General features: G+C 43.6%; 1 protein-coding gene across 5 annotated transcripts in view; it reads right to left on the reverse strand.

The window, feature by feature from the left end:
* Ttc3 (tetratricopeptide repeat domain 3) overlaps window positions 1-27,342 on the reverse strand; it is a 96,897-nt gene that overhangs the window by 37,880 nt on the left and 31,675 nt on the right. For 4 of the 5 annotated variants that reach the window (XM_040750424.1, XM_040750423.1, XM_013116169.3 and 1 more), the window contains 15 exons: window positions 26,556-26,610; window positions 21,637-21,799; window positions 20,580-20,625; window positions 19,315-19,438; window positions 18,186-18,249; window positions 13,809-13,890; window positions 13,612-13,696; window positions 12,045-12,179; window positions 10,311-10,391; window positions 8,040-8,152; window positions 6,073-6,193; window positions 5,417-5,539; window positions 4,433-4,534; window positions 3,258-3,350; window positions 807-871 (listed from right to left, as the gene is read on the reverse strand). In XM_040750424.1, coding sequence (XP_040606358.1) covers window positions 807-871; window positions 3,258-3,350; window positions 4,433-4,534; window positions 5,417-5,539; window positions 6,073-6,193; window positions 8,040-8,152; window positions 10,311-10,391; window positions 12,045-12,179; window positions 13,612-13,696; window positions 13,809-13,890; window positions 18,186-18,249; window positions 19,315-19,438; window positions 20,580-20,625; window positions 21,637-21,769 — 1,367 coding nt within the window. In that variant the 5' untranslated portion in view covers window positions 21,770-21,799; window positions 26,556-26,610. Of the gene's footprint in view, window positions 1-806; window positions 872-3,257; window positions 3,351-4,432; window positions 4,535-5,416; window positions 5,540-6,072; window positions 6,194-8,039; window positions 8,153-10,310; window positions 10,392-12,044; window positions 12,180-13,611; window positions 13,697-13,808; window positions 13,891-13,947; window positions 14,009-18,185; window positions 18,250-19,314; window positions 19,439-20,579; window positions 20,626-21,636; window positions 21,800-26,555; window positions 26,611-27,342 lie in introns of all 5 variants that reach the window. The other variant, XM_013116170.3, reaches the window with a different exon arrangement.

The raw sequence follows: 27,342 nt of genomic DNA on the forward strand, positions 1-27,342 counted from the left end.
TCAAAATAAGGAAGTTATTTTATGAAAGCAAGCACCTCAATAAATAAGTGATATCTAAGGATGCAGCAAATATAACCCTATGGGTGCTATGTCCAGGTATACAGACAATGGCTTGGTCAGTAACAAGTAGTCCGCAAGATGACAAATGTAACTTTTCATTTCAAAGTCGTATCTCCTAATAAACCAATAAGGCCCTACCTACCACATGATAAATCGGTGGTTACAGTGAAATATTTCCAACAAATAATTACGTTTATCTTTTCTTTTGTTTTTCTTGGTCACAAATAATACAAATAAAAGAGAGAAGAATCACTTTTTAGAATAAAAGGCAAGAAGCAGGACCAAAAAGAAAAGAAAAAAGGACTAGAATTATTTGGTCTGAACAAAGATGCACAGAGATAAATAGTTTAGACAATACACTGAGAATTTCAAGGTAAGAACTAGCTATTGGCTCAAAATGTTTGCTGAAGAGATGAAAAACTTTTTAAATGCCTTGGAATTAAACCTAAAACAACCAAGAATGAATAGACCATTTCTACCTAAGTGCCAAATGTGTTAACAAATATAACATCACAACATGAAATGTAGTTTTACTTATAAACCACTAATTTTTTTTGGTCAAGATTTTAGTATTTAAAATTTTAGTATTTAGGCTAGTTCATTTTAGTTTTAAATATGTACAAAATAATTTTCAATATTTATTTTGTGTGCAACTTTAAAAAATTTCATAATCTATATATTTGCATTTGACATAATTATACTCTGCAAGACATCATGAAACTATTGTGTGATGTGAAAAATCTTACCTGGAACATTTCTGTTTCAGAACAGGTCTTGAAGGAACCTTTTCTTTTGTGACCTTATGTTCAAACTTTAAAGAAAACAGAGACAAGATTGTTCTCACACTTACATGACACAGGGTACCAAAGCACAGAAACAAGTGTCTCAGAACCACAGTCAGTGCTCACCAACAGCGGTGCTGACACAAGCACACAGTCAGTGCTCACCAACAGCGGTGCTGACACAAGCACACAGTCAGTGCTCAGACAGCGGTGCTGACACAAGCACACAGTCAGTGCTCAGACAGCGGTGCTGACACAAGCACACAGTCAGTGCTCAGACAGCGGTGCTGACACAAGCACACAGTCAGTGCTCAGACAGCGGTGCTGACACAAGCACACAGTCAGTGCTCACCAACAGCAGTGCTGACACAAGCACACAGTCAGTGCTCACCAACAGCAGTGCTGACACAAGCACACAGTCAGTGCTCACCAACAGCGGTGCTGACACAAGCACACAGTCAGTGCTCAGACAGCGGTGCTGACACAAGCACACAGTCAGTGCTCACCAACAGCGGTGCTGACACAAGCACACAGTCAGTGCTCACCGAGAGTGGTGCTGACACAAGCACACAGTCAGTGCTCACCGAGAGTGGTGCTGACACAAGCACACAGTCAGTGCTCACCGAGAGTGGTGCTGACACAAGCACACAGTCAGTGCTCACCAACAGCGGTGCTGACACAAGCACACAGTCAGTGCTCACCGAGAGTGGTGCTGACACAAGCACACAGTCAGTGCTCACCGAGAGTGGTGCTGACACAAGCACACAGTCAGTGCTCACCGAGAGTGGTGCTGACACAAGCACACAGTCAGTGCTCACCGAGAGTGGTGCTGACACAAGCACACAGTCAGTGCTCACCAACAGCGGTGCTGACACAAGCACACAGTCAGTGCTCAGACAGCGGTGCTGACACAAGCACACAGTCAGTGCTCACCAACAGCGGTGCTGACACAAGCACACAGTCAGTGCTCACCGAGAGTGGTGCTGACACAAGCACACAGTCAGTGCTCACCGAGAGTGGTGCTGACACAAGCACACAGTCAGTGCTCACCGAGAGTGGTGCTGACACAAGCACACAGTCAGTGCTCACCAACAGCGGTGCTGACACAAGCACACAGTCAGTGCTCAGACAGCGGTGCTGACACAAGCACACAGTCAGTGCTCACCAACAGCGGTGCTGACACAAGCACACAGTCAGTGCTCACCAACAGCGGTGCTGACACAAGCACACAGTCAGTGCTCACCAACAGCGGTGCTGACACAAGCACACAGTCAGTGCTCACCGAGAGTGGTGCTGACACAAGCACACAGTCAGTGCTCACCGAGAGTGGTGCTGACACAAGCACACAGTCAGTGCTCACCGAGAGTGGTGCTGACACAAGCACACAGTCAGTGCTCACCAACAGCAGTGCTGACACAAGCACACAGTCAGTGCTCAGACAGCGGTGCTGACACAAGCACACAGTCAGTGCTCACCAACAGCAGTGCTGACACAAGCACACAGTCAGTGCTCACCAAGAGTGGTGCTGACACAAGCACACAGTCAGTGCTCAGACAGCTGTGCTGACACAAGCACACAGTCAGTGCTCAGACAGCGGTGCTGACACAAGCACACAGTCAGTGCTCACCAACAGCAGTGCTGACACAAGCACACAGTCAGTGCTCACCAAGAGTGGTGCTGACACAAGCACACAGTCAGTGCTCAGACAGCTGTGCTGACACAAGCACACAGTCAGTGCTCAGACAGCGGTGCTGACACAAGAACACAGTCAGTGCTCAGACAGTGGTGCTGACACAAGCACACAGTCAGTGCTCACCAACAGCAGTGCTGACACAAGCACACAGTCAGTGCTCACCAAGAGTGGTGCTGACACAAGCACACAGTCAGTGCTCAGACAGCTGTGCTGACACAAGCACACAGTCAGTGCTCAGACAGCGGTGCTGACACAAGAACACAGTCAGTGCTCAGACAGTGGTGCTGACACAAGCACACAGTCAGTGCTCAGAAAGCTGCTGCCAAGAAACTCAGTAGAAAGGGAACAGGAGACACTTTAAGAAGAAGTTTTAGAAAATTACAAGCAAGCAGAAAATCCAATAAGCTATAATTGTTTCACAACCACTCACCGATGTTATCCCCAGGTTGCAAAGTTCAAAATAACCCAAGGCACTCTCCCTGGTGCCTAAAAGCCCACATCCTACTCATACCCCAAAAGTTTGAAGGACTTAAAAAATATAATCAAAGGGCGAAAACAATAGAACTAAAATGTAAACCCCTCCTCCCAGTAAGTATCAACAACGAGGAACGCCTCACTGCAATGCACACCACAACATCCCTGTGTTCTCCAACACAGGGTCCACACTACACAACTCCACACATTCAAGCCATGATTGCACAAGGTGTAATAATGATACTTACTTCACATTTAACTTGACCACCACTGCTAAAGATGATAATCTTAGAAATGATTCCCTCACAGTCAGGCGTGAGACAAATTCCTTGTAGAAAATCCTTTTAAAAGAAGAAGGTCATGTCTCAGTGGATGAGCCAGTCCATGTGCACCATTGTACCCACAAAGACTCGCTAGGACAGGTACAGCCCCCTTCAGCAGCTCTGCGTCCCATACAGAGTGCACTTCTGACCACATGACTCTCGTTGGTCAAACCAAAGTGAGCGTACACAGTGTGATCCACATCTAAGCAGCAGCTCAGTCCTTGCATGGACTGGCATTGCCCTTCCCTTCTGACACAGGACATGTCCCAGGAAAGGACACTCTTTAACTTGCTTTCAGAGACAGAGAACGTGGCACGGGGAACAGAGTGGCCACCGCTTGGCCCCGATCGACAACTGAAAACTTTAAAGTCTATAATCAGGAGATGAATTTCTCACTGCAAGACAGAGCAACCCAAAGAGCTGAGGTGGGCATCTACAAGTCTGGAACTGTTTAAGAAGACTAAAGGGAGCTGGACAAGCAGAGAGCGCACACTGGTAAGAAAGAGCAGAAGGCGACAACGGAGGCTGAGTCACAGCATTCTCTCCAGCTATGTAAAAGTCTGTCTCTCCCCAATGAGTAATTCCTGCTGCGAACTTACAACAGTCTCTCCGGCCCCCAAAAAGGTTTCCTTTGGCTAAACCCATACAGACAATACATGTATTTTATGAATGCAAATTAAACAATAAAATTATACCTTCTTCCAAAGTGTTCTTGATAACTGGAAGCCCCCCCCCAGAAAAATAACATAAATTTTAACTTAGTTTCTTAAATTGTTCATCAATACTTTCTGATGACAATCTCTAGAAAACTAATACCGTAGAGCACAGTTTAAAATATGGATGTTAAAACGAAGCACTGAAACATTTACTTTTGATAACAATGGTCAAAATGCAAAAGTAATTGCTTTTATAGTCACAGAAAACATAGACACACTGCTTTCCTACCTTGTTACTGATCTCATGTAAAACATCCTCATGCTGGCTGTAATGCCCAGGAAGGAATATACACTTGGTAAAGACTTAAAAAAGAATTAAGGTGGGTGGAGGAATCAATATACAAGCATAACACATAAATACAAAAGTCTAACCTCATGCCTTACCTTGTCAATTTTATCGTTAAAAGTTGTTGTCTTTAACTTTTTCCAGCAGTTCATGTGAAATTCCACCTTACAGTATTGGCAACAGCTGATGCGTATGAAACCCTGGGATTAAAGAACAAACAAGCAATACACAGGCATTTAAACATGTCTATACTAGCAGATTTATTTATTTATGTTTTTTCAAGAGAGGATTTCTCTGTATTACTTTGGAGGCTGTCCTGAAACTCAAGCTGTAGACCAGGCTGGCCTCGAATTCACTGAGATCTGTCTGCCTCTGCTTCCTGAGTGCTGGGATTTCAACACCCCATGCCCAGCACATTTATAATAGCATGCACTGTAATAACTAGAGATCTTATATAACTAGGCTTGATATTTTCTTATGGAGTGATACAGCACTGAAGAACTTGACAGTTTCACTTTCTTTTTTTTTTTTGGTATTTATGAGACAGGGTTTCTCTGTATTGTTTTGGAGGCTGTCGGTCCAGACAGTTTCACTTTTACAGTGTTGAACAAACATCATTCCTCTGACCTACTAGCTGGATGCAGCAGGACAGTGGGCAGGCGCTACCTTCTTAAGTAAACCAATAATTTAATCATTTAGTTAGCTGACAGATTTGCCTTAATTTAGGTCTTTAAGGGATAATTCAGAATTCAATGGCCTTTAAATTCTCATATTCAAATTTTACGAGTATTTAAAATACAAGTCAGAGGAAACAATCATTTTACTTTCCAAGATTCAGTGGCTAGAAGAGAAAATGCAGCCTGAGCCCAATTTCTCGGGCCACCAACTCAATCCATGACATTTACTTTGGTTGCTTTGGGTTTCCATGTAAAATAGCAAAGATATAAAGAAGTCTACAGAAATGGGAAGGAAGAGGACATAAAAACTGCTATCAAGCCAGAGAACCTGGGATCCTCTATTCACAGAATCCATTCTGAATTAATTCTGAGATGGTTTTGCAACATAGTAAGTTCATTACCTACCTTAAAGTCGGGATCAGTCAGGTAAATCTGAATTTTGGAATATCCACGGCATTTCGGGTAGCAGCAAACAGCATCTGGCACTGGGGGAAACTTGCATTCTTCAACAAACTTCTCCAGCATCGTCTAAAAGAAAATGTGGGGAAAGTGATAAATACTGTCACAACACTAATGTTTCAACAAACATGCTAGTGATTTCAAGAACCTCTGCCATCAAACATGGTCCTTTCCAAGAACAAACTATAAACGATTGCTAAGTTTTTTTCTTTAAGGAAAGTCAAAATAGGTTTGGGGGGAAAATTATCTTTACAATTTTGTAGCATCCAAATTTTATACTGATGTAACTATGACACCTCAGTTCCCACTTTACAGTACTGGGAAACGTCATCCAAGGACTCAAGGAAGCTAGAGTGGACCTTAACCTCGTGCTCCTCACTTAGACCCTCCCAACTCCATCTTTCCCACGTGTGAAATGGGAGTGGTCATGATCCTCTATCACAGGACTGCTTTAGGAAAACTAACAACAAAAAGAAGGTACGAGACTAGGAACATTCAACGCATTCAGCGATCTGCATTCAGAGGTGTGGATGGAGCAATGCTACTTATATCCTCTACACAGATGGGCTCTCACAGCCGGGATGAAATGCTTGAACAGTTACCTTGATTTTTTCTGGCTTAGATTCCTCAATAATCACATTACTTGTGGGCCAAGTCAGAATTCCAGGGAGACGATAAACCAAGGTCTTTGCCTTTTCAAAGTGATTAAGAGCTTCAAGAAATCTAAAGTCATAATTGGGAAGAAAGAAAATATCAGAGATCTGATATAACATTTTACTCCACAGTAGCATTCACCAAGATCTCAAACCTACTAGAAAGACCACACATGATAAATCAATAGACATAAATATTCAATGTAATAGATTTTCTTTTTAGAAACTAAGACATTTAATCCCAGGCTAGGGAGGCAGAGACAGGCGGATCTCTGTGACTTTGAGGTCAGCCTGGTCTACAGAGCAAGTTCCGGGACAGCCAGGGCTATTATAGAGAAACCCTGTTTCAAACAAACAAACAAACAAACTTCAAAAAACAAAACAAACAAGCAAACAAAACCTAAGACATAGCTGCTACTTCCTGCTGCAGTAATGTAAGTGAAGCACATCTCTGTCCTGGAATGCCCTTCATACCTGATCCCAGCCAGACAGTAACTAGAAATGAAAAGAACTTTTTTGTCTTAAAAAATATGCATAGAAGTTGTGGACACATGCTAAGATAGAGAGCTCAAGACTATCACAGAACTTCCTCTAAAAAGTAAAGGACTTAAGGTTAACTGGGCATTATGAAGGGTTACTTTTTTTTTTTTTCCTATAAAATAACCTAATACACCCACCACTCTGACTGCAAGGATTCGAACACACTGGTCTTCAATCCTAAGCCATTACAGTCAACTTAGGAAGACAAGACTGGAAGACAGGAGACATCTAGAGAACAGCTACCTAGCAAACTTAAGAGCAAGCACACCGCTACAGAGAGGTTCAGAGAGCGGCTCTAGTGCTTAACCGTAGTCCCCGAGGGTGCTTCTTTTCCCATTCCCTCAGCCTCCTCAGTAAATCAGCGTATGACAGCAAACCCACCCCGGGATCTGGGTAAACACCAGGCCAAGTGTGTGCCGCACTATGATTGCGGGGCTTTGATGAAAGTGGCCCCCGCAGGCTCACGGGGAGAGGCAATACCATGAGGGATGGCCTTACTGGAGTAGGTCTGGAGTTGTGTTACCGGGGGCAGGCTCTGAGGTCTCAGAGGCTCAAGCCATACCCAGTGTGGCTCTCTCTTCCTGCTGCCTGCAGATGCAGATGTAGAACTCTCAGCTCCCTGTGTAGTACCGTGTCTGCCCGCCTGAGTGTCACTGTACTTCCTGCCATGACGGACTGAACCCCTGGAACTGTCAGCCACCCCCAATTAAGTGTTTTACTTTATAAGAGTTGCCGTGTCTGTAACAAGTTGCTTGGGTATGAATGTACGTGGGTTCTTGGGATAATTTGTTTTTCACCTGTAATATGTAAAATGTTTAACCATGTAAGGGACATGGAAAATACGCTGTTGTTGTTTTTGTTTCTTTGGTTTTTTTTTTTTTTTTTTACTGTTTGATTTGTACTGATTGTAATCATTCCCTTGAAAAACAGAATGCAACTGCATTGTAATTTTTTATTGCCTGGAAGATTTTGCTGGGGTATATAAGAAAAAGAATAAAGATAGAGTTAGAAGGAAACTGTCAAGAACGAGAGAAGGAAATCGCCAGGAAAATAATAGAGAATACAAAAGAAGAAAGAAAAAGTCTGAAAGAATCCATTGAGATAAGTGTGTGTCTTTTTCGGTAACTCGTCAGATAGAAGAGTTATAGTACCTGTCAATTCAATGGCTTACCCTTGAGCCACGCACTACTGAGGACTGGCTCCCAGATAGCAGCAAATATCAATGTGAACACAGAGGAAGACACCACCATCAATCTCTATCCTACACGTATGCTCACCTAATGCTCACGTATGCTCACCTAAAAACCCACAATCCCCCATCCCTTCTATAAAATGAATTAATCACCAACCTGTAGCTCACCGTGGTTTCTACTAACCTGTTTTTCTTCAAATATACTTTTCCTATTCCACAGTAGGCCAAGCAGTCAAGCCCCTCATTGGGATAGTGTTCGATAATCCTTTTAAACTGGTTTTCAGCTTCAGATAGCTCCTTCAAAAACAGGGAGAACGGTTACTTATGTGAGAGAAATGGGTAAACAGAGTATCTCAAAGATGATGCTTGCCTAATGTCTTAAAACAAAACAAAACAAAAACCCTGTGTCAAAAAGTAGCTATTGCAAAACTTTCCCTTTTATAATTCATTTTCATAATTATGACTTTGGTAATTTTCTGATTCACGTGCCACCCATGGAAATGCAGATAGCATCAAAGCTAATCCTGCTGACAGCAGACTGCCAGATGAAAACATTTACTCAGATGCACAGACTGCTGTCAACACAAACAGTATGGACTCATGGTTTGTGTACAGATACACCACAGCACACATGGTAGCGCACTATTCCCTAGAAGACTTGCCATTCCGGTGACACTGCCATGAAGCTTTATGGAATCAAGAGAGCACTGTGTTAAACTTAACAGAACCTGGAGAACATTCTTAGCATCCTCACAAGGGGAATCTCTGCTTTAGATAAAGTCTGTTGTTGAAACACAAAAACCAAAGAAACTAGCTGAGGTAACGCAACCACACTGAGTGAAGAGAAGTGGGGGTGGGCAGGGCTTCTGAGTTGCTTGGAGGCATGGTTCTCCAAGAAGGCTTGAACGCAAAGCTGCACATGGGCGTCCTGAGGAGATGCTGGGCAGGGTTGTGTGAGGAGTTAACGGACAAGCGTGTGTGCGCAATAAATACAATCAAAATACATTGTACACAAGCCTAAAAATTCTAAAGAATTAAAATTATTACATTTACATTTCTGTAGAGAAAAAAGAGGAATACTACCCTGGTGAGATTTTTTTGAATGTGTAAGTTCTACTAACACAGTTGCAATAAAACTATTTCTTCAATTTTGTTAAAGCAAAACATGATAATCTACCATGATACAGTTAAAAATACAAAGTCTTATCTCCAACTATGTATTAAAAAAAATGGAATCAGACAGGCATTAATGGAAGACAATCCTGCTGTCAGTCTCATTGCAAACAAGGAAAAGGACCCCAGGCACCATGAACCCTTGCAAGTGAATCCTACATTATATTTTAATTGAGTGGGAATTTAAGCTTGCATGTAGCTAGGGAAGCGTAGAGCCCAGGTTGGCAGAAAGGGCGTACTACATGAGCATGTTTTATATTTGACATCACTCTTATAGGCATGTCCTATCTACAGCATGCAGGGCCACATGCAAACAAGGACAGCTATAAATACAGTCAAATACAAAACTACAGTTACCAACACATTTTTTCCCCAACACACTCTTTCAAACTCAATTTCATACTGCAATGTCAAAAAAGTTGAACACATCTGCAAGCATTTCAGCTTTCAGAGAAGAAAAGACTCTAAGACCAAGTAACACTCTAAGCAAGCATCCCAGGAACCCATAGAAGGTATGAAAGCCATGTGATCCCAGGGAGTCACACCCAAACCTTAGGTGCAGCTCAAGAAGTCAGGCCCTCGCCATCATTCTCACTTGTGATTCTCTAGTGAGGCATCACCCTGTAACACTAACACGTCCTTCCTAGCCTCCCCAGGCCCACCCCACCTTCTATCACTACACACAATAGTACTTGGTGTGATCTGGCCATGTTCTGGGGTACTTTCACTATTACAGTCTGAGTACTAAGGAAGCTGCATTGCCGTTTACAACACCATACATAACAACAGAGACACAATGATACCCTTGCCCTAGACAATATTTTTCTGAAATCTACGTATCTTGATATGCTAAACTTCACTTCTGTGTACATACAATAGACTCCTAGCAACTGCCAAGTATAGACTTTTGTTACTAGGATTGATTTCTTTTTTGGAGACAAGGTCTTGGTCCATGCAGTTTTCAAACTTATACCTCTGCTGGTTTTGCCCCCAGTACCGGGATTACAGGCACGAATCACCACCCTGCCAAACTTTCCCCTAAAACAAATCATCCAGCAGTTTACACTCAGTTCAGAAGCAGGAGGAGGACAGTGACAAGCAAGGCTGATGCCAAACTAGGCGGAGAGCGAGACCCTGTCTAAGGCCTCAGCCCAAAGCACTTATGTTAAACTCGGTGGTTTCAGGCTTTCAAGAAAGAAATGAGCCAAACAGGAACACAGTTTCTAAATATCTTCCACAACTAATGTCATATTTCAGTTGTTTATCTCTGTTAAAAGCTTACCTCAGGTCGTCCTATTCCAAGGAGAGAAACAGCAAGTCCATAGACTACTAATACATAATTAATCATGGCCAGGTTCAATTGCTGTCAATAAAAATGCACTGGTTAATAACCTGAACATAACCCTGTCCACTCTGCATTAGAGTAACTTTCTAGCTACAACAGGAGCAAGACATCTAACTGACAGAACAAATAAATCAGAGATACATTTTGCAAAAGAAGCTGTCCCATGGTGTGTAGCTATTTATCACAGAGACTGTCTCTGAGCATCATGAGGCACAGCTCACAATCGATTAGAAAAGCTTGCCTTCTTTTGCATTTAACGGGGCCTAGACACAGACTGAGGTGTCACCTCGTTTAAGAATAAAAGGAGTCCAAATCCTTAACCTGTCAAAGGCCGGGGCTTCTAATAGACCTGAGCAATGGTCAGGAGTGAACCCCCACATGGCCCACACTAACTGGGAGCACTACCTGCTCCCCACACCAGGACAGCCACGTGACCTCACAGGCCCATCTAGGGGGATTACAGGAGTCACATGACCTCACAGGCCCATCTAGGGGGATTACAGGAGTCACATGACCTCACAGGCCCATCTAGGGGGATTACAGGAGTCACATGACCTCACAGGCCCATCTAGGGGGGATTACAGGAGTCACCTGACCTCACAGGCCCATCTAGGGGGGATTACAGGAGCCACGTGACCTCACAGGCCCATCTAGGGGGATTACAGGAGTCACATGACCTCACAGGCCCATCTAGGGGGATTACAGGAGTCACGTGACCTCACAGGCCCATCTAGGGGGATTACAGGAGTCACGTGACCTCACAGGCCCATCTAGGGGGCATTACAGGAACAGTCACATGACCTCACAGGCCCATCTAGGGGGCATTACAGGAGGAGTCAGCCGACCTCACAGGCCCATCTAGGGGGCATTACAGGAATAGTCACGTGACTTCACAGGCCCATCTAGGGGGCATTACAGGAACAGTCACATGACTTCACAGGCCCATCTAGGGGGCCTTACAGGAGGAGTCAGCCGACCTCACAGGCCCATCTAGGGGGCATTACAGGAGGAGTCAGCCGACCTCACAGGCCCATCTAGGGGGCATTACAGGAACAGTCACATGACTTCACAGGCCCATCTAGGGGGCATTACAGGAGGAGTCAGCCGACCTCACAGGCCCATCTAGGGGGCATTACAGGAACAGTCACATGACTTCACAGGCCCATCTAGGGGGCCTTACAGGAGGAGTCAGCCGACCTCACAGGCCCATCTAGGGGGCATTACAGGAGTCACGTGACCTCACAGGCCCATCTAGGGGGCACTACAGGAGGAGTCAGCCGACCTCACAGGTCCATCTAGGGGGCACTACAGGAGGAGTCAGCCGACCTCACAGGTCCATCTAGGGGGCCTTACAGGAGGAGTCAGCCGACCTCACAGGCCCATCTAGGGGGCATTACAGGAGTCACGTGACCTCACAGGTCCATCTAGGGGGCATTACAGGAGGAGTCAGCCGACCTCACAGGCCCATCTAGGGGGCATTACAGGAGGAGTCACGTGACCTCACAGGCCCATCTAGGGGGCACTACAGGAGGAGTCAGCCGACCTCACAGGCCCATCTAGGGGGCATTACAGGAGCAGTCACATGACTTCACAGGTCTAGGGCATGTTACAGACGCTAAAGCCAGGTCCTCTTCTAAACCCATGGGAGGTGCGGCACTCCATCAAACTCACCCGTATCTTCTGCGGATCTAGCCCATTTAGTAACTCCGTGAAGGCCTGGGCCGCGCTGCGGCAGCGCTGCTCTAACAAGGCTGTGTACCCATCCTGAATTAAGCTTCTCAACATTTTCATGATGTTAGCAAAATCCTGGAAAAAAATCAGTAGTCCAAATCTATGACTTGTTGGTTTCAAACTGAAGACGGTAAGTTGCTCAGTAACAAGAAAGATCTTCAAAAGATGAATTAGCACCATTTATTTTGTGTGGGTGAGAGCACCTGTCAGAACACCCACTGGGTGACCACTGACGTTTCATAAACGACGGCAAACACCTAAGCTGCCCCCTTACCATGAAATGCCTTTCTCAGCAATACGCTTACAAGGCTCTGCGTCAGCACATTCACCCTGTGCCACCGTCCAAGAAAGAGAGGCTCATTTTAGTAGATCTTATTTCTTTTCCCAGACCCAGCACAGGATTTGAGTTTTAACAATTTCTACAGGTGAGTTTTGCAGCTGGGACTAAAACAATTAGAACAAGGAGTCTGTGTACTGACCACTCTCAGAATTTTAGCAACTGTCACCTTGCCCTGAAACCAAACCTTAAGTTTAAGTAAAAGATAGCTATTTCAAGTTTTAGCTCCAGTCATGTTCAACATTTATTTAAATATAACCAGCAAAACTATTAGGATGTTTATCAGTAAGTTAAACTCAAGGAAAGACAAAGAAAAAACCAGCACTAAAGGTATCGGTACTTTTATGCCTTTTGTCCCGTAGAGTGGAGGGGAAGGTCACAGTGAGCCGCACATGAGTAAACCAGTCAGTGGGAGAGAAAAGACAAGTTCCTGGTGGCAATGTCACAAAGATCCCACTGGAGACACCTTGACACAAGAGCAAAAGTTGCCTGATTTCTACCAGAAATACTAAGTATCTAAGGGAATCTCCTCTCAAAATACCAAGGAAGAGTGGTCTTTTGTATACACTTGGTATTTGTTAGAGTATTTAAGATACAATGTGAAACTGTGTTTACTTTTAAGACATGAACTTAACAGTATGAAACATGATGTTCTCCCCAAAATATCCATTATTGACTTTGTAGGAATTGATCCAATTTTAACTGCTTTGTTACCTGAGAAAACAGATCAATAGAGCAAGACAATTTTATCCAAAATGAATTCCCTCAATACAGCCCACCTTGGATTCCCCTGCACTGCACACGCCCAATGAGCAGGCTGAACCTTCTTACCACAGATCCAGTTTTCTCATCTAGGAAAGGGCTCTAATATACACAAGTCTGCTTCAAGTACTTCATGTTTTCTAGACTTAGTAAAATCAATCAACACATAACTAAAATCTGTTAGAAGTTCTAAACAATTAGAAATCTGTTTCAGTCATATAAAATTTGTTATGTGTATCTAAAATAACAGGGTTTTCAAATTGACCCCCATATTTAGAAAAAACATCCTTAACCATGCTAATATGCCATTATTAAATACTTAAATATTTGAAGTTAGCATTATTATTAAATCTTAGGGAAACAACTTACTCTCTCTACCAAAAGGAAAAAAAAAGCCTTCTCTATTACCTGGTGAGCAGCTCTAGAAGATTTTGAAAACTGTTTCTCCAAAATGGTTTTCAGATCTACTGGTAAAGTCACTTGTGCATTAGAACTGAAGGAGGAAAAAAGTATACACTGTAAAACAGTGCCAAAATAAAGCAGTACTACTTACATAAAGAAAAAAGTATATTACATAAAGAAGAAAGTATATTTACGACACTTACTTCAAATATTGAGTAAACAGATAATGACCGAAGTTCCTGAACAGAAATATTACCAACATGCTGATTCCGCCCCGAATTATAACTGTAAAACCAATGTGGTCGCCATTAAAATCCCTATAAAATTAGAGAAAAAACAAACCTGGGCTTTTCTGATTCATTGTTTCGTGATTTTTGTTTTCCTTTATGTTTTGGAGGCTGACCTGCGAACATAAAAGTATTTGTTCCTGAAACCTGTACATAAAACCTCCAAGACCAGGAGTAAAAAAAATAAAAGTGCATGTTAACTGGACTGCAAAGAAACAAAACAATAAACCCAAAACAACAACAAAAAATAAGTAAATTGGAATAAAGGAATCAAAGAAACAACTGTGTCTGTGAATGCAACTTCAAATAACTCAAGACAAGCTACTGCTGGTCCTGGGCTGTAAGAGTACATGAAAGTTGTGACAGCTGTCATCTGGGTCTAGGCAGAGGGACATGGGCGACAGTCCTGCTCTCAGGGAGTTTACAGTAGACTGGAAGAAACACAAGTCACTTTAGTAACAAGTCATTACCACGCCCCCAAAAAAGACACTTAAGTTGCCGTTGATATATTAACTCCATAGTCAATAATTCCTCTCTAATTCACAGAAGGGAGATGATAATCACTTTAGCCAGAGTATTTTGGAAAAGCAGTTTGGTTTTGAAGAAAAAGAAGGATATGGAAAAACTACTCAACCTAAGACTGGCGTTCATTTCAGAAATACTGTATAATATGTCATCCAAAGAGCTCCAAAAATGGGTACAAAGGTAAGTTACAGACCTTCACTGCAGACAGCCCGATCTCTTTAGGAGTCAGGGAAGTGACATCCTCAAAGCTGTGTTAGAGTTGGCAAGAGGGACAGGGCGTATGTGACAGAAGGCTGGGGAGATAGGGACAAGCACAGCAGATAAACAGAACACAGCTCTGATGTCCTCAAACATAAAAGCTTCTGGAAAGGCAGAATTCTGCTTTGATTTTCTTAATGCTCAGATTTGTTTTTTATGTTATTTGTATGGTGTTCTGCCTGCGTGGGTGCACAGCGTGTGTCTGCTGCCAGTGGCACTCAGAAGGGTGTTGCAGCTCCCAGAACTGGTGTTACCGATGGTCATGAACTTCCATGGGGGTGCTGGGAACTTGATTTCTGCTGTGTGAGCATGGATAAAGCTAGGAAACTAATTCTGGAACCTAAAGTTCTTTGCCTGAATATAAATGCTGATGGATGGACAAGGCTAAAATTATTTACATGTGCTACCTGATAGTACCGTTTTTAAAAACTTTTAAAGTGGCCGGGTGTTGGTGGCACAGGCCTCTAATCCTAGCACTCGGGAGGCAGAGGCAGGCAGATCTCTGTGAGTTCGAGGCCAGCCTGGTCTACAGAGCGAGTTCCAGGACAGTCTCCAAAACAATACAGAGAAACCCTGTCTTGAAAAACAAACAAGCAACAACAACAAAACTTTTAAAGTATTCTCCTTAAAGGTATTTCACATGCTAGTAGGTTACATTAGGTAAGAAAATGGCCTGCACTCCAAGAGTCTAAGTCTCACTGTCAGCCACATGCTAGTAGGTTGGTTACATTAGGTAAGAAAGTGGCCTGCACTCCAAGAGTCTAAGTCTCACTGTCAGCCACATGCTAGTAGGTTACATTAGGTAAGAAAGTGGCCTGCACTCCCAGAGTCTAAGTCTCACTGTCAGCCACATGCTAGTAGGTTCCATTAGGTAAGAAAGTGGCCTGCACCCCCAGAGTCTAAGTCTCACTGTCAGCCACATGCTAGTAGGTTACATTAGGTAAGAAAGTGGCCTGCACTCCCAGAGTCTAAGTCTCACTGTCAGCCACATGGAAACTCCTAGCACTATGTGGGAGAGCTGCAGGCAGGGAAGACAAAATGGCTGACAGGAGCCAAGCCACTGAGAAGGAGAGGCAGCAACAAGGGGGAGAGAAGAGGATGACTCGATGTCACTGCTGCAAGGCCAACAGTCTCAACTCCACAACCTGGAGGCAGCAGTGCCGACGACATCATGAGACGAGTAACTGCTGCGTGACACAGTGTGCAACCACCAAGAAAATCTGCATGTCCTTAGACTCAGTTGTAAAAAGCAGACGTGTGCACAGATCCACCGTAGAAGATCTTCACCAAAGTACAGTGCAGGAGGAGATCCACACGCACACGGCGCATGCACACTGACATCTCATCCACAGACAAGCACATGCGGTTAGCCCATACAACTGCTTTCACTCTCAGGGAACATGGCTCTGTGCCAGTCACTTAATGTTAGCGTGTAGACCCGTCAAGGGAGTGACCGGATCACGAGTGACTTCACGACTTTCTACAAGGTCCCGGACAGATGCCTCAGCCTTGCAGCGCCTGTGCAGACGATGAGAACACAGCCATCTATGAGCCATGGGAGGAGCTTCATTATACACTGACCATTTCTCAGCCCACAGAAATAAACTACCCAAGTTTGTGGAATGTTTGCTGCATTATTCCAAACGGAAAAACATCTTTTCTCAACAGGGTAAAATCATCCCTAAACAGAGTCAAAATTAGACGTTCTGATCTGAGAACAAACAACAGTACTTTTCATATAGAGAAGTCAGATCCCAGCTGGGTGATGGTGGTGCACCCTTTAATCCCAGCACTTGGGAGGCAGAGGTAGGCGATCTCTGAGAGTTCTAGGACAGCCTGGGCTATAAAGAAACCCCATCCGTCTTGAAGGAAAAAAAAAAAGACAGCTGCAAGCCTGGAATGGTGGCTCACTCCTGTGATCCCAGCATGTAAAAGGGGAGGCCAACCTCGGCTACAGACTGACCCCCGTCTCAAAAGTTAAAAGCAATTCCTGCGGTGTTAAATTTTATGAGGGAGGCCAATTAAGGAAAAAATACTTACAAAGGATTCCTGTTGTTAGAGAATAGTGAAAATTCTCAATAGTGAGAAACAATGGCCTAAAGGAAATTAAGGGGAGACAAGGAAGAGCAATGTGTTTTATATTTCTTTGGTTGGATTTACAAAATTAAACTTATTAAAAATATGAAAAAGCAAGAATTCATCTGAAATAACTATCCGCTGACCTCTTTCATTTGTTAGTGTGTTCATGTTCCCGTGTGTGGAGGTCAGCTTTCAGTTCTGGGCATCTTCGTCAATCACGCTCCACCATTTTCAAAGACAGGGTCTCTCCCTGAACCTGGCTCTCACAGGCTCGGCTAACCTGGCTAGCGAGTGATCTGAAGAGTCTTCTTCTCTCCACCTCCCAGTGGCAGGGTCACAGGCATGTGCTACCACCCCTGGCTCTTAGACAAGACTTTGGGGATCAAACTCAGGTCCTTATGAGTGTGTAACAATCACTTCACCAATGGTGATAGTTAACCTTGGTTGTCCGTCTAACTGCATTTGGAATCAACCTATAGACAAGGTATTAGGTATACTGGTAAAAGACGTTCTTGATCAGTGAGAATTCCCACCAACATTAGGATGCAGGAATCCTCAGGCCTTCGGCTGCAGGCTAGCACTGCTGAGGAACCGGCCTCATGTACTCTACTTAGCCTCTCCAGTGTGAAGACAGATGTTGGGATATCCAGATCACATCGTGTAGCTCAATGTAATAATAAATCCCATTGGCATATATTCATTCCATTCCACTCTGTTCCTCTGGGGAACTTTGTATACTAACCTCAATGCTGTCTTTTCTTTTATAGATTTATTTCACATGTATGAGCGTCTTTCCTGCATGTTTGTATGTGACCATCTGAGTGTACCAATAGTGCCTGACCAAGGGCAGAAAAAGGTGCCTGAGCCCCTGGAACTGAAGTTACTAATGGGTGTTAGAATCAAATCTGAGTCCTCTACAAGTGCATCTGGAGCTCGTAACTGGTGGGTCTTCCCTGCCCTCAGTGCTTTCTGGAAACCAATGCTGCAGTTTAGTCTCACCAAGCTCCCAGCCGGCAGGATGGGAACTCTGTGAAGGCCTCACAGATGTGAGACCCAAGGAAAGGCCTTGATGTTGCTGTGGGTAATTAAGAGATGCTATGGGGTTCCAGCCTCATCTTCTCTCTCACGGCTTCCTGGTCTCTGGTCGTCACCATCCACAGCCTTCAGCAGAACGGAGCCAACATAAGCAGCATACTTGTGACCCCTCAGAATCTTGAGCCAAAGCAGACCTCTCTCACCTCACAGCTAAGCTGCCTCGGGCACTCACCTCACTACATCTCACTCCTCGAACATGGGCAGAGCACTAACTCCTCGGTATGAAATGTCACTCGCGTATCATCACATAAAAGAACAAGAGCACCCCCGAGTGAAGCTTGCACAAACTTTCAGCCATAGGCGTTTGGGTGGCAACATGAGTCAAAGATTACTCACTTGGAGGGGGCAGAAATTCAGGATGACAGTCACAATCATCTCCCTTCAAAGCCTCATCTGCCACCTGCCCGTGAAAATAAAACCAGTGAGATATTAAAAGCAACACGGCCGAAGTGTCAGCAGTTACGTAAGAAACAAGAGTTTAAACTGGAACATGACAGGATTCACTCGAGGACCTAGAATATGCAGCTGGTTATGAAGCCTAAATGTACAAACAAGCAAACACCATGGTAACTCAGAAATGAGAAATCAAGACAAATGTGACAATTCTTGAATGACAACCCTCTTTCTGATGCTTCGTGTGATGCCTGATGTATAAGCTGTTGAACAATGCCTATTCACGTCTCCCTCTAACTGAGTGAAATTCTCTATTATCCACAAAATGACTATATGGGATTCGGAAAAAGTCCCTTCTCTGCTTATCATCCATCCACCCAGTTGTGTCTCCCCCACCCCCCACCCTTACTCCCTTCCTCAAAATATAAATATGAATTCAGCTTTTCGAATACTATGAGTCTGAGAAATCTCAGACATACATCTAAGACATCTGATGACAGTCAGGCTAGAGGCCATGTGGTATCAGAAAAAAGAAAAATTAGACAAACACACTTGCCGAACACAGCACTGAGTTAAAGGCTGGGATCATGGCTGCCAAGGGCAACAAAAATGACAGATCTACCTTGGGCAAAGCAGCCCCTAGGAACCTGACCAAACCCGGGTGGTGGGTTGGCAGAACACCAATCAACCGAATATACTGCATACAAGAGAAAAGGAAAGACCAGAAAGAACCTCAATCACTGTGAGGAAAGAGCTGGGGAGACTCAGCTACTGGACTCTCCTGTCACTCTTCCCCAAGAGATGGCTGAGAGAAATGGAGGACACGCAGACAAAAGCAGGTGGCAAAACCGTATCAGGAACACCATTTTTAAGACACACCGCTGTAACTTCAGGGTAAGTCATGTGACATTTGAACACCGGCTTCATGTAGCTGTCTGAGGTGGCCTGAGGTGGAGGTGGGAGAATCTTTCCGATAGAGAAAAGGGCCCCGGGATGTCAGCCGCCAAAGCATCCCTGAAAAAAAGCGAGGCTGTTCAGACCTGGGATGGTCACAGGTTTTAGCCAAGCTCACCTTTAGATTCTGATTGCCACCATTTGCCATTTTGTACTTAGTTCTTCGGAAGCCTCTTTCTGTTTCCACAAAGTTAAGTGATGTTCTAAAAGCAGGTGCTGATGAATTCCTCGGAATGTAAGCCCTGGGGGTCAAAAACAACAAGGAACATCGTGTCATTCCTACAGTGACGCACAACTCGAGCAGCCCTCCAAACAAGCTGCAGCAGCATCACAGCCCTTGTGTCTCGAAAGCCAAGTGTCCATTCTCAGAAAACCCCCGCTGCTAGGGCAGGCTTTGCACGTCAACAGTGCTCTCAACCTGAGACTGAGCTACAACCACGACTGCCTCGCTCGAGACAGCGGCTCTGGTTCTAACAGGAAGCAACGAATCACCCTGTCCTAACAGCTTTGGTATCCAAGCATCTAAACAAGCCTTGGAAAAGCTTGATCTATTTCAATTTTATCACATTTCTTACTATTTTTAAATTCCCATACAGTGTATTTTGACCATACTCTTTCCCCTCCCGATCTATTTTAACTGCCAACAATTAAATGTAGAACCCTGGTTACTATTTCTTTACCCATAACCACGCTCAGTCTATCTGTAGCCTTCAAAAGACATTGGGAAGTGACAGGCACTGACTCTATCCCAAGGCTACTTGGCCAGGACCTGCATGGCCACACTGGCCCCATGCAAGTCAGGCAACTTTAAAATCTCATTTTATTCTTTTCCCCACATGTGTAGGCTATATATATTCAAAAAGCCCAGAAAAACAGCAGAATAGCGAACCCCCAAGTCATCAGTTTTAGGACAGGACTACAAACCATCTTGTGCACACACATGCAAGTGTGCGCCCCCCCCCACACCCACACCCACCAAGCATACAAAGCAAGCCTCTCTCCATTCCTAATGAAATGCCACTATGGGGCTGAGCACACAGCTCAGTGGTGTGCACTGCCTCGCATGTACAAGGCCCTAGGTTCGACGCCCAGACCACACATAAGAGTTGCTATTATTAGCCGGGCGTTGGTGGCGCACGCCTTTAATCCCAGCACTCGGGAGGCAGAGGCAGGCGGATCTCTGTGAGTTTGAGGCCAGCCTGGTCTACAAGAGCTAGTTCCAGGACAGCCTCCAAAGCCACAGAGAAACCCTGTCTCGAAAAACCAAAAAACAAAACAAAACAAAAAAAAGAAGTTGCTATTAGCTCTTAAATCGGCAGTGATTCTCAAAATTCATGGAAAAAAGTCTGTCAAGTAACAGCCACTGACCTGACGTTAACTCACCTGCTGTCATAAAACGCGTTAAGTGGATTCTTGTTTGAAGTCCGACCTATGAAAGCCAACCACGCACAGTAATCAGGGGACTGGCAGCACAGACATTAAAAATATTTTCATGTTTCTTTTAAGCTGATAGTTGAAAACATTAAAGTTGGAAAGCTGAAAAATAAATCCTAGCACTTTTATAATTCCAGATGCTTTTAACTTGAAGGTATCAACAAACTGCATGATCTTGTCAGATGCCCCGTTACATATCATCACTAGTAAGATGCCAGCAACACATAAATATGAACCAGGTCCTGCCTGTCTTCAAGGAGCTCACAATCTCAGAACTGCATTATGCTAGAGGATAACAGTTGCTGGATAAACGGAACTGCTCAGCTCAGCAAATACCAAAGGGAAAACATACCTGAAGAAAGGTCTACACGCTGCAAGTGGGACACAGGAATTTTAAGTATCAGAGAAAGAAAAATGAGCAAGGACAAGGACAGAAATTAGCAACTGTAAGTGAGAACTCAAAATTCCTAATCCGCACAGCTAATTTCTGATATAGATAGATAGATAGATAGATGGATAGCTGATTGATAGATAGATGGATAGATGATTGACAGATAGATGATGATGGATAGATTGATAGATGATGATAGATGATTGGTAGATAGATAGATTATAGATAGATAAATAGATGCTCAGCATGCTACACAATTAGTTGCAAAGTTCGTGCAAAAACATCAAGCAATACTAAAGGGCCTTTTCTTAGAAAATTAATAAAAAACAAATTTCTTAAAAAAAACTTATCCAACAGTGCAGGAAGGGGTACTTTTCTACAGAACAAATTAAAGCTTGATTATTGTGTTTCAAATAAACAAATCACTTTCAATTACCTAGCTGAATATGGCACTATCATAAGTACACAGAGAGAAACAGAGTGCTCCAGAGACTTCACCAAGATATATAGCACAAGTACAAACCATCTGAGAACTGGCATGGTCCTCCATTAATCCAAGAAACCCATTTTCAAAAGGGAATGCGACTATAGCCAAAAGAATCTTAGGTGAAATACCTTGCAGGTCTTCTATGTGTTTTTGTAACTTTACATGCTGCTGAATTAGATCCTTGGTTCCCTCAGGGTCATTTTTACAGAGTTTTTGAGCTTTTATGTTTGCTTGCAGGGCCCAGTCATATTCCCCCAGCATACAAAGAGCATCACAATAACGATAATGACCCTGTTCCAAAAAGATAAATTTAATTTTTTCTCAAAAAAATATGCTTAGGTTAAAGAAGATAGATAAGGAAAAATAATGTGGTTGAAATGGATTACTTTAGGCCTTTCAATGAAAAATAAAATACTGACATCCCAGAAAATAAAATGGCTAACAAGCTAAATAAAATGTTATAAATAAGCAAATGATTTTTAATAAGTAACCTAAAACCAGTATTTTAAAGTTTTTGAACCCCCAGTAAATAATTTAACTTTTGTTATAGTTTACTATTAAGGAACAAAATAATTATTTTAGCTAAATGAAGAAGAGAAGTCATTAGTTATAAATAAGCAACTTAGTATTTTCAAACTATTTGAACATAGTAAGTCTCTGTCATGACATCCTGCTCTTTAGAAGTTGAAGGTTCCTGGAGCTGGAAGGACCCACCAGCGAGTATGCTGCTTTGCCAACACTTCCAAGAGCACAGCAGAGACAGACCAGTGAGAACTGCGGCTGGGCCGCTTCTTGGCACTGCTTCTCTCTTGGGTCAGCTTTGTTTTATCTCTAAGCACAGTTTCCAGATGTAAGAGGGGTCTGAAAGCCACGGGTTTTATTTACTCTTAATTCCAATGTCAAGGATTTTAGTTGTTACAAAACAAAAAAATGCTTTCTGGCTCCAAACGTTAACTATAAAGAATAGTTATAGTTCTGGCTCCAGAATGCTAACAGAATTAACACTGTCTCTGGGCTACTCGCACACTGAACTCCCATTTCAAGAACTGATCTACTAGAAGATGACTTTACAGCAAACAAGGGTGGAACCTGCAGTATGTCACTCAAACGAAGCAAAGAACCTGATTCACAATACCTGGTCCAGGATCTCCTTATTTACAACTGATCTTACAGAGTCTCCTTATGTACAATTTATCTTTACAAGAATCCAAAAACAAGATATTCCTTTAAAAAAAAAAGCATCAGTTTTCAGATGTCAGTGGCATGTGTGTGCAGCCTCTCTGATGGGTCCTTGGGACCTGTCCGTGAGAGTTCTAAAGACGTTTCAGTCAGACTGGCTTGTCTTAGGTCAAAGACACTGATTCATATGGCACCTCATTAAACACTGCTGGTCCATAAGGGTGGGCGCTCTATTTCTTGACAGCTGAGATCCCGTAGATACACTACAAGGTCAAAATCCCACCTCTAGACATTGACCAACTTGAGTTTAGACAAGCACTTCAAAAGAGTGAAACACGCTAGCACAAGAAATGACAGCCACAACCTGACCCTGCAGAGACCGCCATCATCACTCCCCGCTACCTCCGCTACTCTCACCACTACCGGGAGCAACTCACGATGACCGACAAGGGTTCCCAGATGTTTTGCTGAAGTTGTCTGAATTAAGATTAAAATGACCTCTTTCTTGAAACCAATTACTAAGGTTCTGTTCTGTCTTTAAGCCTTGGTTATCTATGACATTAAGAAGACATCACCCCCAAGGCTTGTCGCTCTCCTACGCCTTCAACTAGAGGCCATTTCTAATCTTCTGTTACAGCAGAACCGACAACAATTCCAGTATTCTACCCAGACAATACAGTGGAGTGAGAGCGCGGCTGTGATCCAGGCAAGCGGCCAATTGCCAGGACACTCTGATGAATCTACAGTAGGCAAGCACCTACCCAATCAGGACTACCTTAGGGTGCCCCTCAGATTAGAAGGCTGCATGTTAAAAGTCTGTAAAATCAAGGAGTCCAGACACTAGTTTATACTTTCAGCTAAGATGGATTAACAAGAGCCAAAATGGAGACTGACCGAAGGAACGGGACTAACAGAACAACTTGAAGGTATAAGGCAGGAGCCTAGAGAGAGAATTACAGACCGTCTTCTTGGGATGTCATAGGGTAGGGAACAATAGATACTCAGAAAAGTTTTGACTCAGAGAGGGAAAAAAAAAGTTTTAATATTCCTAAAAAATTTACAAGAGATCTATGGAAAACTAATATGATCTTGGGTTTTAGTACTGAGAATTCTATCACTCACTTATTTGACAAATATTTATTAAATACTTGCCAAAGGCAAGTTTCAGTGATCAACAAAGATTCTACTTCAAGCAAGAGTGGCTCACTATGGAAATGGCAAGACACTGAGGACACTCTACACAGCTGCACACTTGCTGTGGGGCATGTGCTAGTGTGTGTGTGTGTGTGTGTGTGTGTGTGTGTGTGTGTGTGTGTGTGCGCGCGCGCGCGTGCGCGCGCGCACGCCTCTCACATGCCAGAGCCCACATGAGGAAATGAGTGGTCAACTTTCAGGAGTCAGTTACATCCTTCAACAAGATGAACTCAAGACATCAGGCTTTGCAAGGCAAGTGTCTTCACCTGATGGTCCACCCCAGCTGCCCTAAAACTTCACTTACAATCAGCTATTTTATGATTTAGAGAAATAGAAACTAATATAACATACACAGAGACTGTGCTTTAGCAGGTTATATGTTTCAGATTCTCGTTTATTTAATAAAACTACAGACATAACTACAATCTCCTTGGTAACTTGACAATTTCCTTTCCCTTTCCTACCCAGAAGCAAAGACTATCAAGAATAAGCATTCTCCTATGCTATGCTTCCGTTTTTTTCTTTTCAGCTAACACTGCTTTTAAAAATCCATAAATGTGGGTAAGCCAGTCAAGTTGTTTCCAACACAATTCTTACTTGATAATCTACTCACTGACCCAGAAACAGCACAGGCACCCGCCCCTGTCACTACAGTCAGCTGTGACTGTGTGGCTCTGTGCTCCTGAGGGTCTTCTGTTGGTTTCACTCTAAACTGTCTACTGATGCCCTACACCTTTAATTCTAGTGTCAAGACAGTTCGGTTCTAGAGTGAATCACAGAACCTGTGCCTTAGAATATTAACTAGACACAAGGTCTGTTTTAAAAAAAAATGCCCCATGCTAAAAGGGGAGAAAAGCGGGAAAGAGACTAGGAAATGCCTAGTAGGGTTGGGATTGGCATTCTGATGTGATCAGGAAGCAGCTGACCAGGGGCAGAAAGAAGAATGACCAGCAATAAAAAAAGCTGACCAATGCTGAGGGGAAACATTCAAGACAGAGAAGACACACGGGAAGTGAAAAGGGCCCCACACATTCCAGGGAACGAGAGGAGGTCAAAAGGTGAAGAGAGTGAATCAGAGAAAGAACAGCCAGCCTGAGGCGGAAAGTCAGGGCGGTCAAGTGTGCACATGAGAAAAACCAAAGAAACAACTCTGGCTAAGTGAAAAGTGGCATCGCCTACTGCTTTACCACTAGACAGCAGGGCAAGAACAATGCTGTAAGACAGCTTTCAGCAGAGACCAGTAACTCTGCTACTCAGGAGCAAGGCGGGAAGCTGACAAGGCCAGGGCCTGGACCAGAGCGAGTTCAAGGACAGCCAGGGCAACCAAAGAAGTCCTTGTCCCAAAAATGGAGAAGGAAAGCTGAGTGGGGAGGGAGCTCAGTGGCAGGGTGTCTGTCAGTGTGTGAGCCTCTTACTTCCAATCACCACTACCACAGTCAGCCAGTCACTCACTGTAACCCAGAACCGAAAATACAAACTGCTTCAAAGACTGTACATTTTACCACACACAGATATGCAAAAAAAACCAAACAACCAACCAACCAAACAAACAAACAAACAAAAACCCCTCTACAGTGCATGCACATGAAATAAAAAACTATTAGGGTACGTACACTTGATCAAGTAATTTTCTAAGGTATATTCATATAGAATACAGTAATGATGGAGTGTATACATCCTAGCTCTTCCCAAGTACGTTATAAGCAAGTCACATTCCCACCAGTTTACTGGAGTCCGGTTATTACCCAATGAGTACACCCCTCAGGGCCCTCAGGCTTATGTAAACACCACTTTATCGACAGCAGCCTTATTTGCTGGTAGCTGTGTATGTGGTCTGTGCTCCTTAGGTCCTCTGTTCTGTTCCATTTGGATTTTTCTCTATTTTTATTCCCTACGACTTATTAGAAATAGAGCAAAGTTCCTCATTTTCAAAAAGATGTGTACTTTTATGTTTTTTATGTATGTGTTTGTGAGTCACCTGACTTGGCTGCAGGAAACTGAACTCCATCTGGTCCTTTGCAAGAGTAGCAAGCACTTCTCACCACAGACGTCTCTGTCTCTGCAGTCTTTCGTGTCTACTGGCCATTCCAGATAAGTTTTCTGTGAGAATGCACTCATTTCCCTGTTCACTCTCCAGTCGGGTTTCTTGCTCGTTTTCAGAGCACTCTGCATGTGCAGTATCTAAATGCCACCAGTTATGCATGAGGTCTACTGACAGTGACCAAACCCTCGCCTCTCCCTGCACTCCTACCTTCACAAACTTGTGTGTGACAAAGTTTTCTGCTGTCGATTCTGTGCACTGTGTCACTCAATAAAACGTGGGGCTGGAGGTAAGAGGGAATACTTGTACACTGTGATAAGTGTACCTAAGTAAAAGTAGAATTAAAACCTGGCAGGGGTTTTGGAACACCTTTCTAACCCTGAGGCATAAAGGAGTCTCTCACTCGATCCTCTTTCCCACTCCCCATCTTCCTTCCCTCCCGCCCTCCACGCCGTTGCTCCCTTCCATGAAACCCAGGCTCCTGCCTTGCTAGGCTGCGTTTCCCCACGCAGCGCCTCTCGCAGCCACGCTGTGAACGTAGAGTGAACCATGAACCCGTGTCCTGTCCTGGAGCTCTCTGGGACGTCACCTAGCATTCTCAGGTTCTCACTGTACAATGCAGAAGAAGCCTACCTTTGGCCAGGTGTTCTTCAAAACAATGGCCCTCTTTCCATCGCTAAGTGCATTTCTGAAAAGAACAAGAAACAAAACAGTTTAACATTCCAATCTTTTTCTGCAAAGTACTGTTTGCCATGTATCTATCTGCACGTTGTGAATTTTTAAATATAATCTAACCAGAAATTTTAATCCATACAATAAATGTCCACTGTATAAAGTTAGAAATTGCAGAAAAATAGAACACAGGGGAAAAGTCACCCAATCCCATTACAACTACCCAACGATGAGGTTTAGTATTTCCAGAGCCTTCCTTATGTGTCTCTGCAACACATATGCTTGATATGTGATTCTAATGATTTTCTATACTATTTCTGTCTTTTAACAAAACTGATTCTCAACAAGGTAACTCCCAAGCCTCCCACACAATGTCAGTTAAGTTACAAGGAACAGAGCATAGTCTACAACAGTGGTTCTCAACCTTTGTAATGCTGCGACCCCTATAGTATGGTGACCCCAACCATAAAATTATTTTCGTTGCTACTTTGTAACTATAATTTTCCTGTTATAAATGGAATATAGATGTCTGTATTTTCTGATGGTCTTAGGTGACCCTGTGAAAGGGTCTGTGGGATGCCACTGGTTCTGAGCACACTTTCATCTATGGAAAGGGGAAGGTAACTCTGGTCTGGCTGCTCTGTTGAGGTACACACTAAATTAGAAACAGTCAGATACTAAAAGATGCACACTTTCGTCTGTCTCCTGGCACCTGTGTCTTCAAGGACATCCCCAACAGCTTGTTTCC

Source organism: Mesocricetus auratus, unplaced genomic scaffold (assembly GCF_017639785.1).
Source record: "Mesocricetus auratus isolate SY011 unplaced genomic scaffold, BCM_Maur_2.0 Super-Scaffold_100008, whole genome shotgun sequence".
NCBI lineage: Eukaryota > Metazoa > Chordata > Mammalia > Rodentia > Cricetidae > Mesocricetus > Mesocricetus auratus.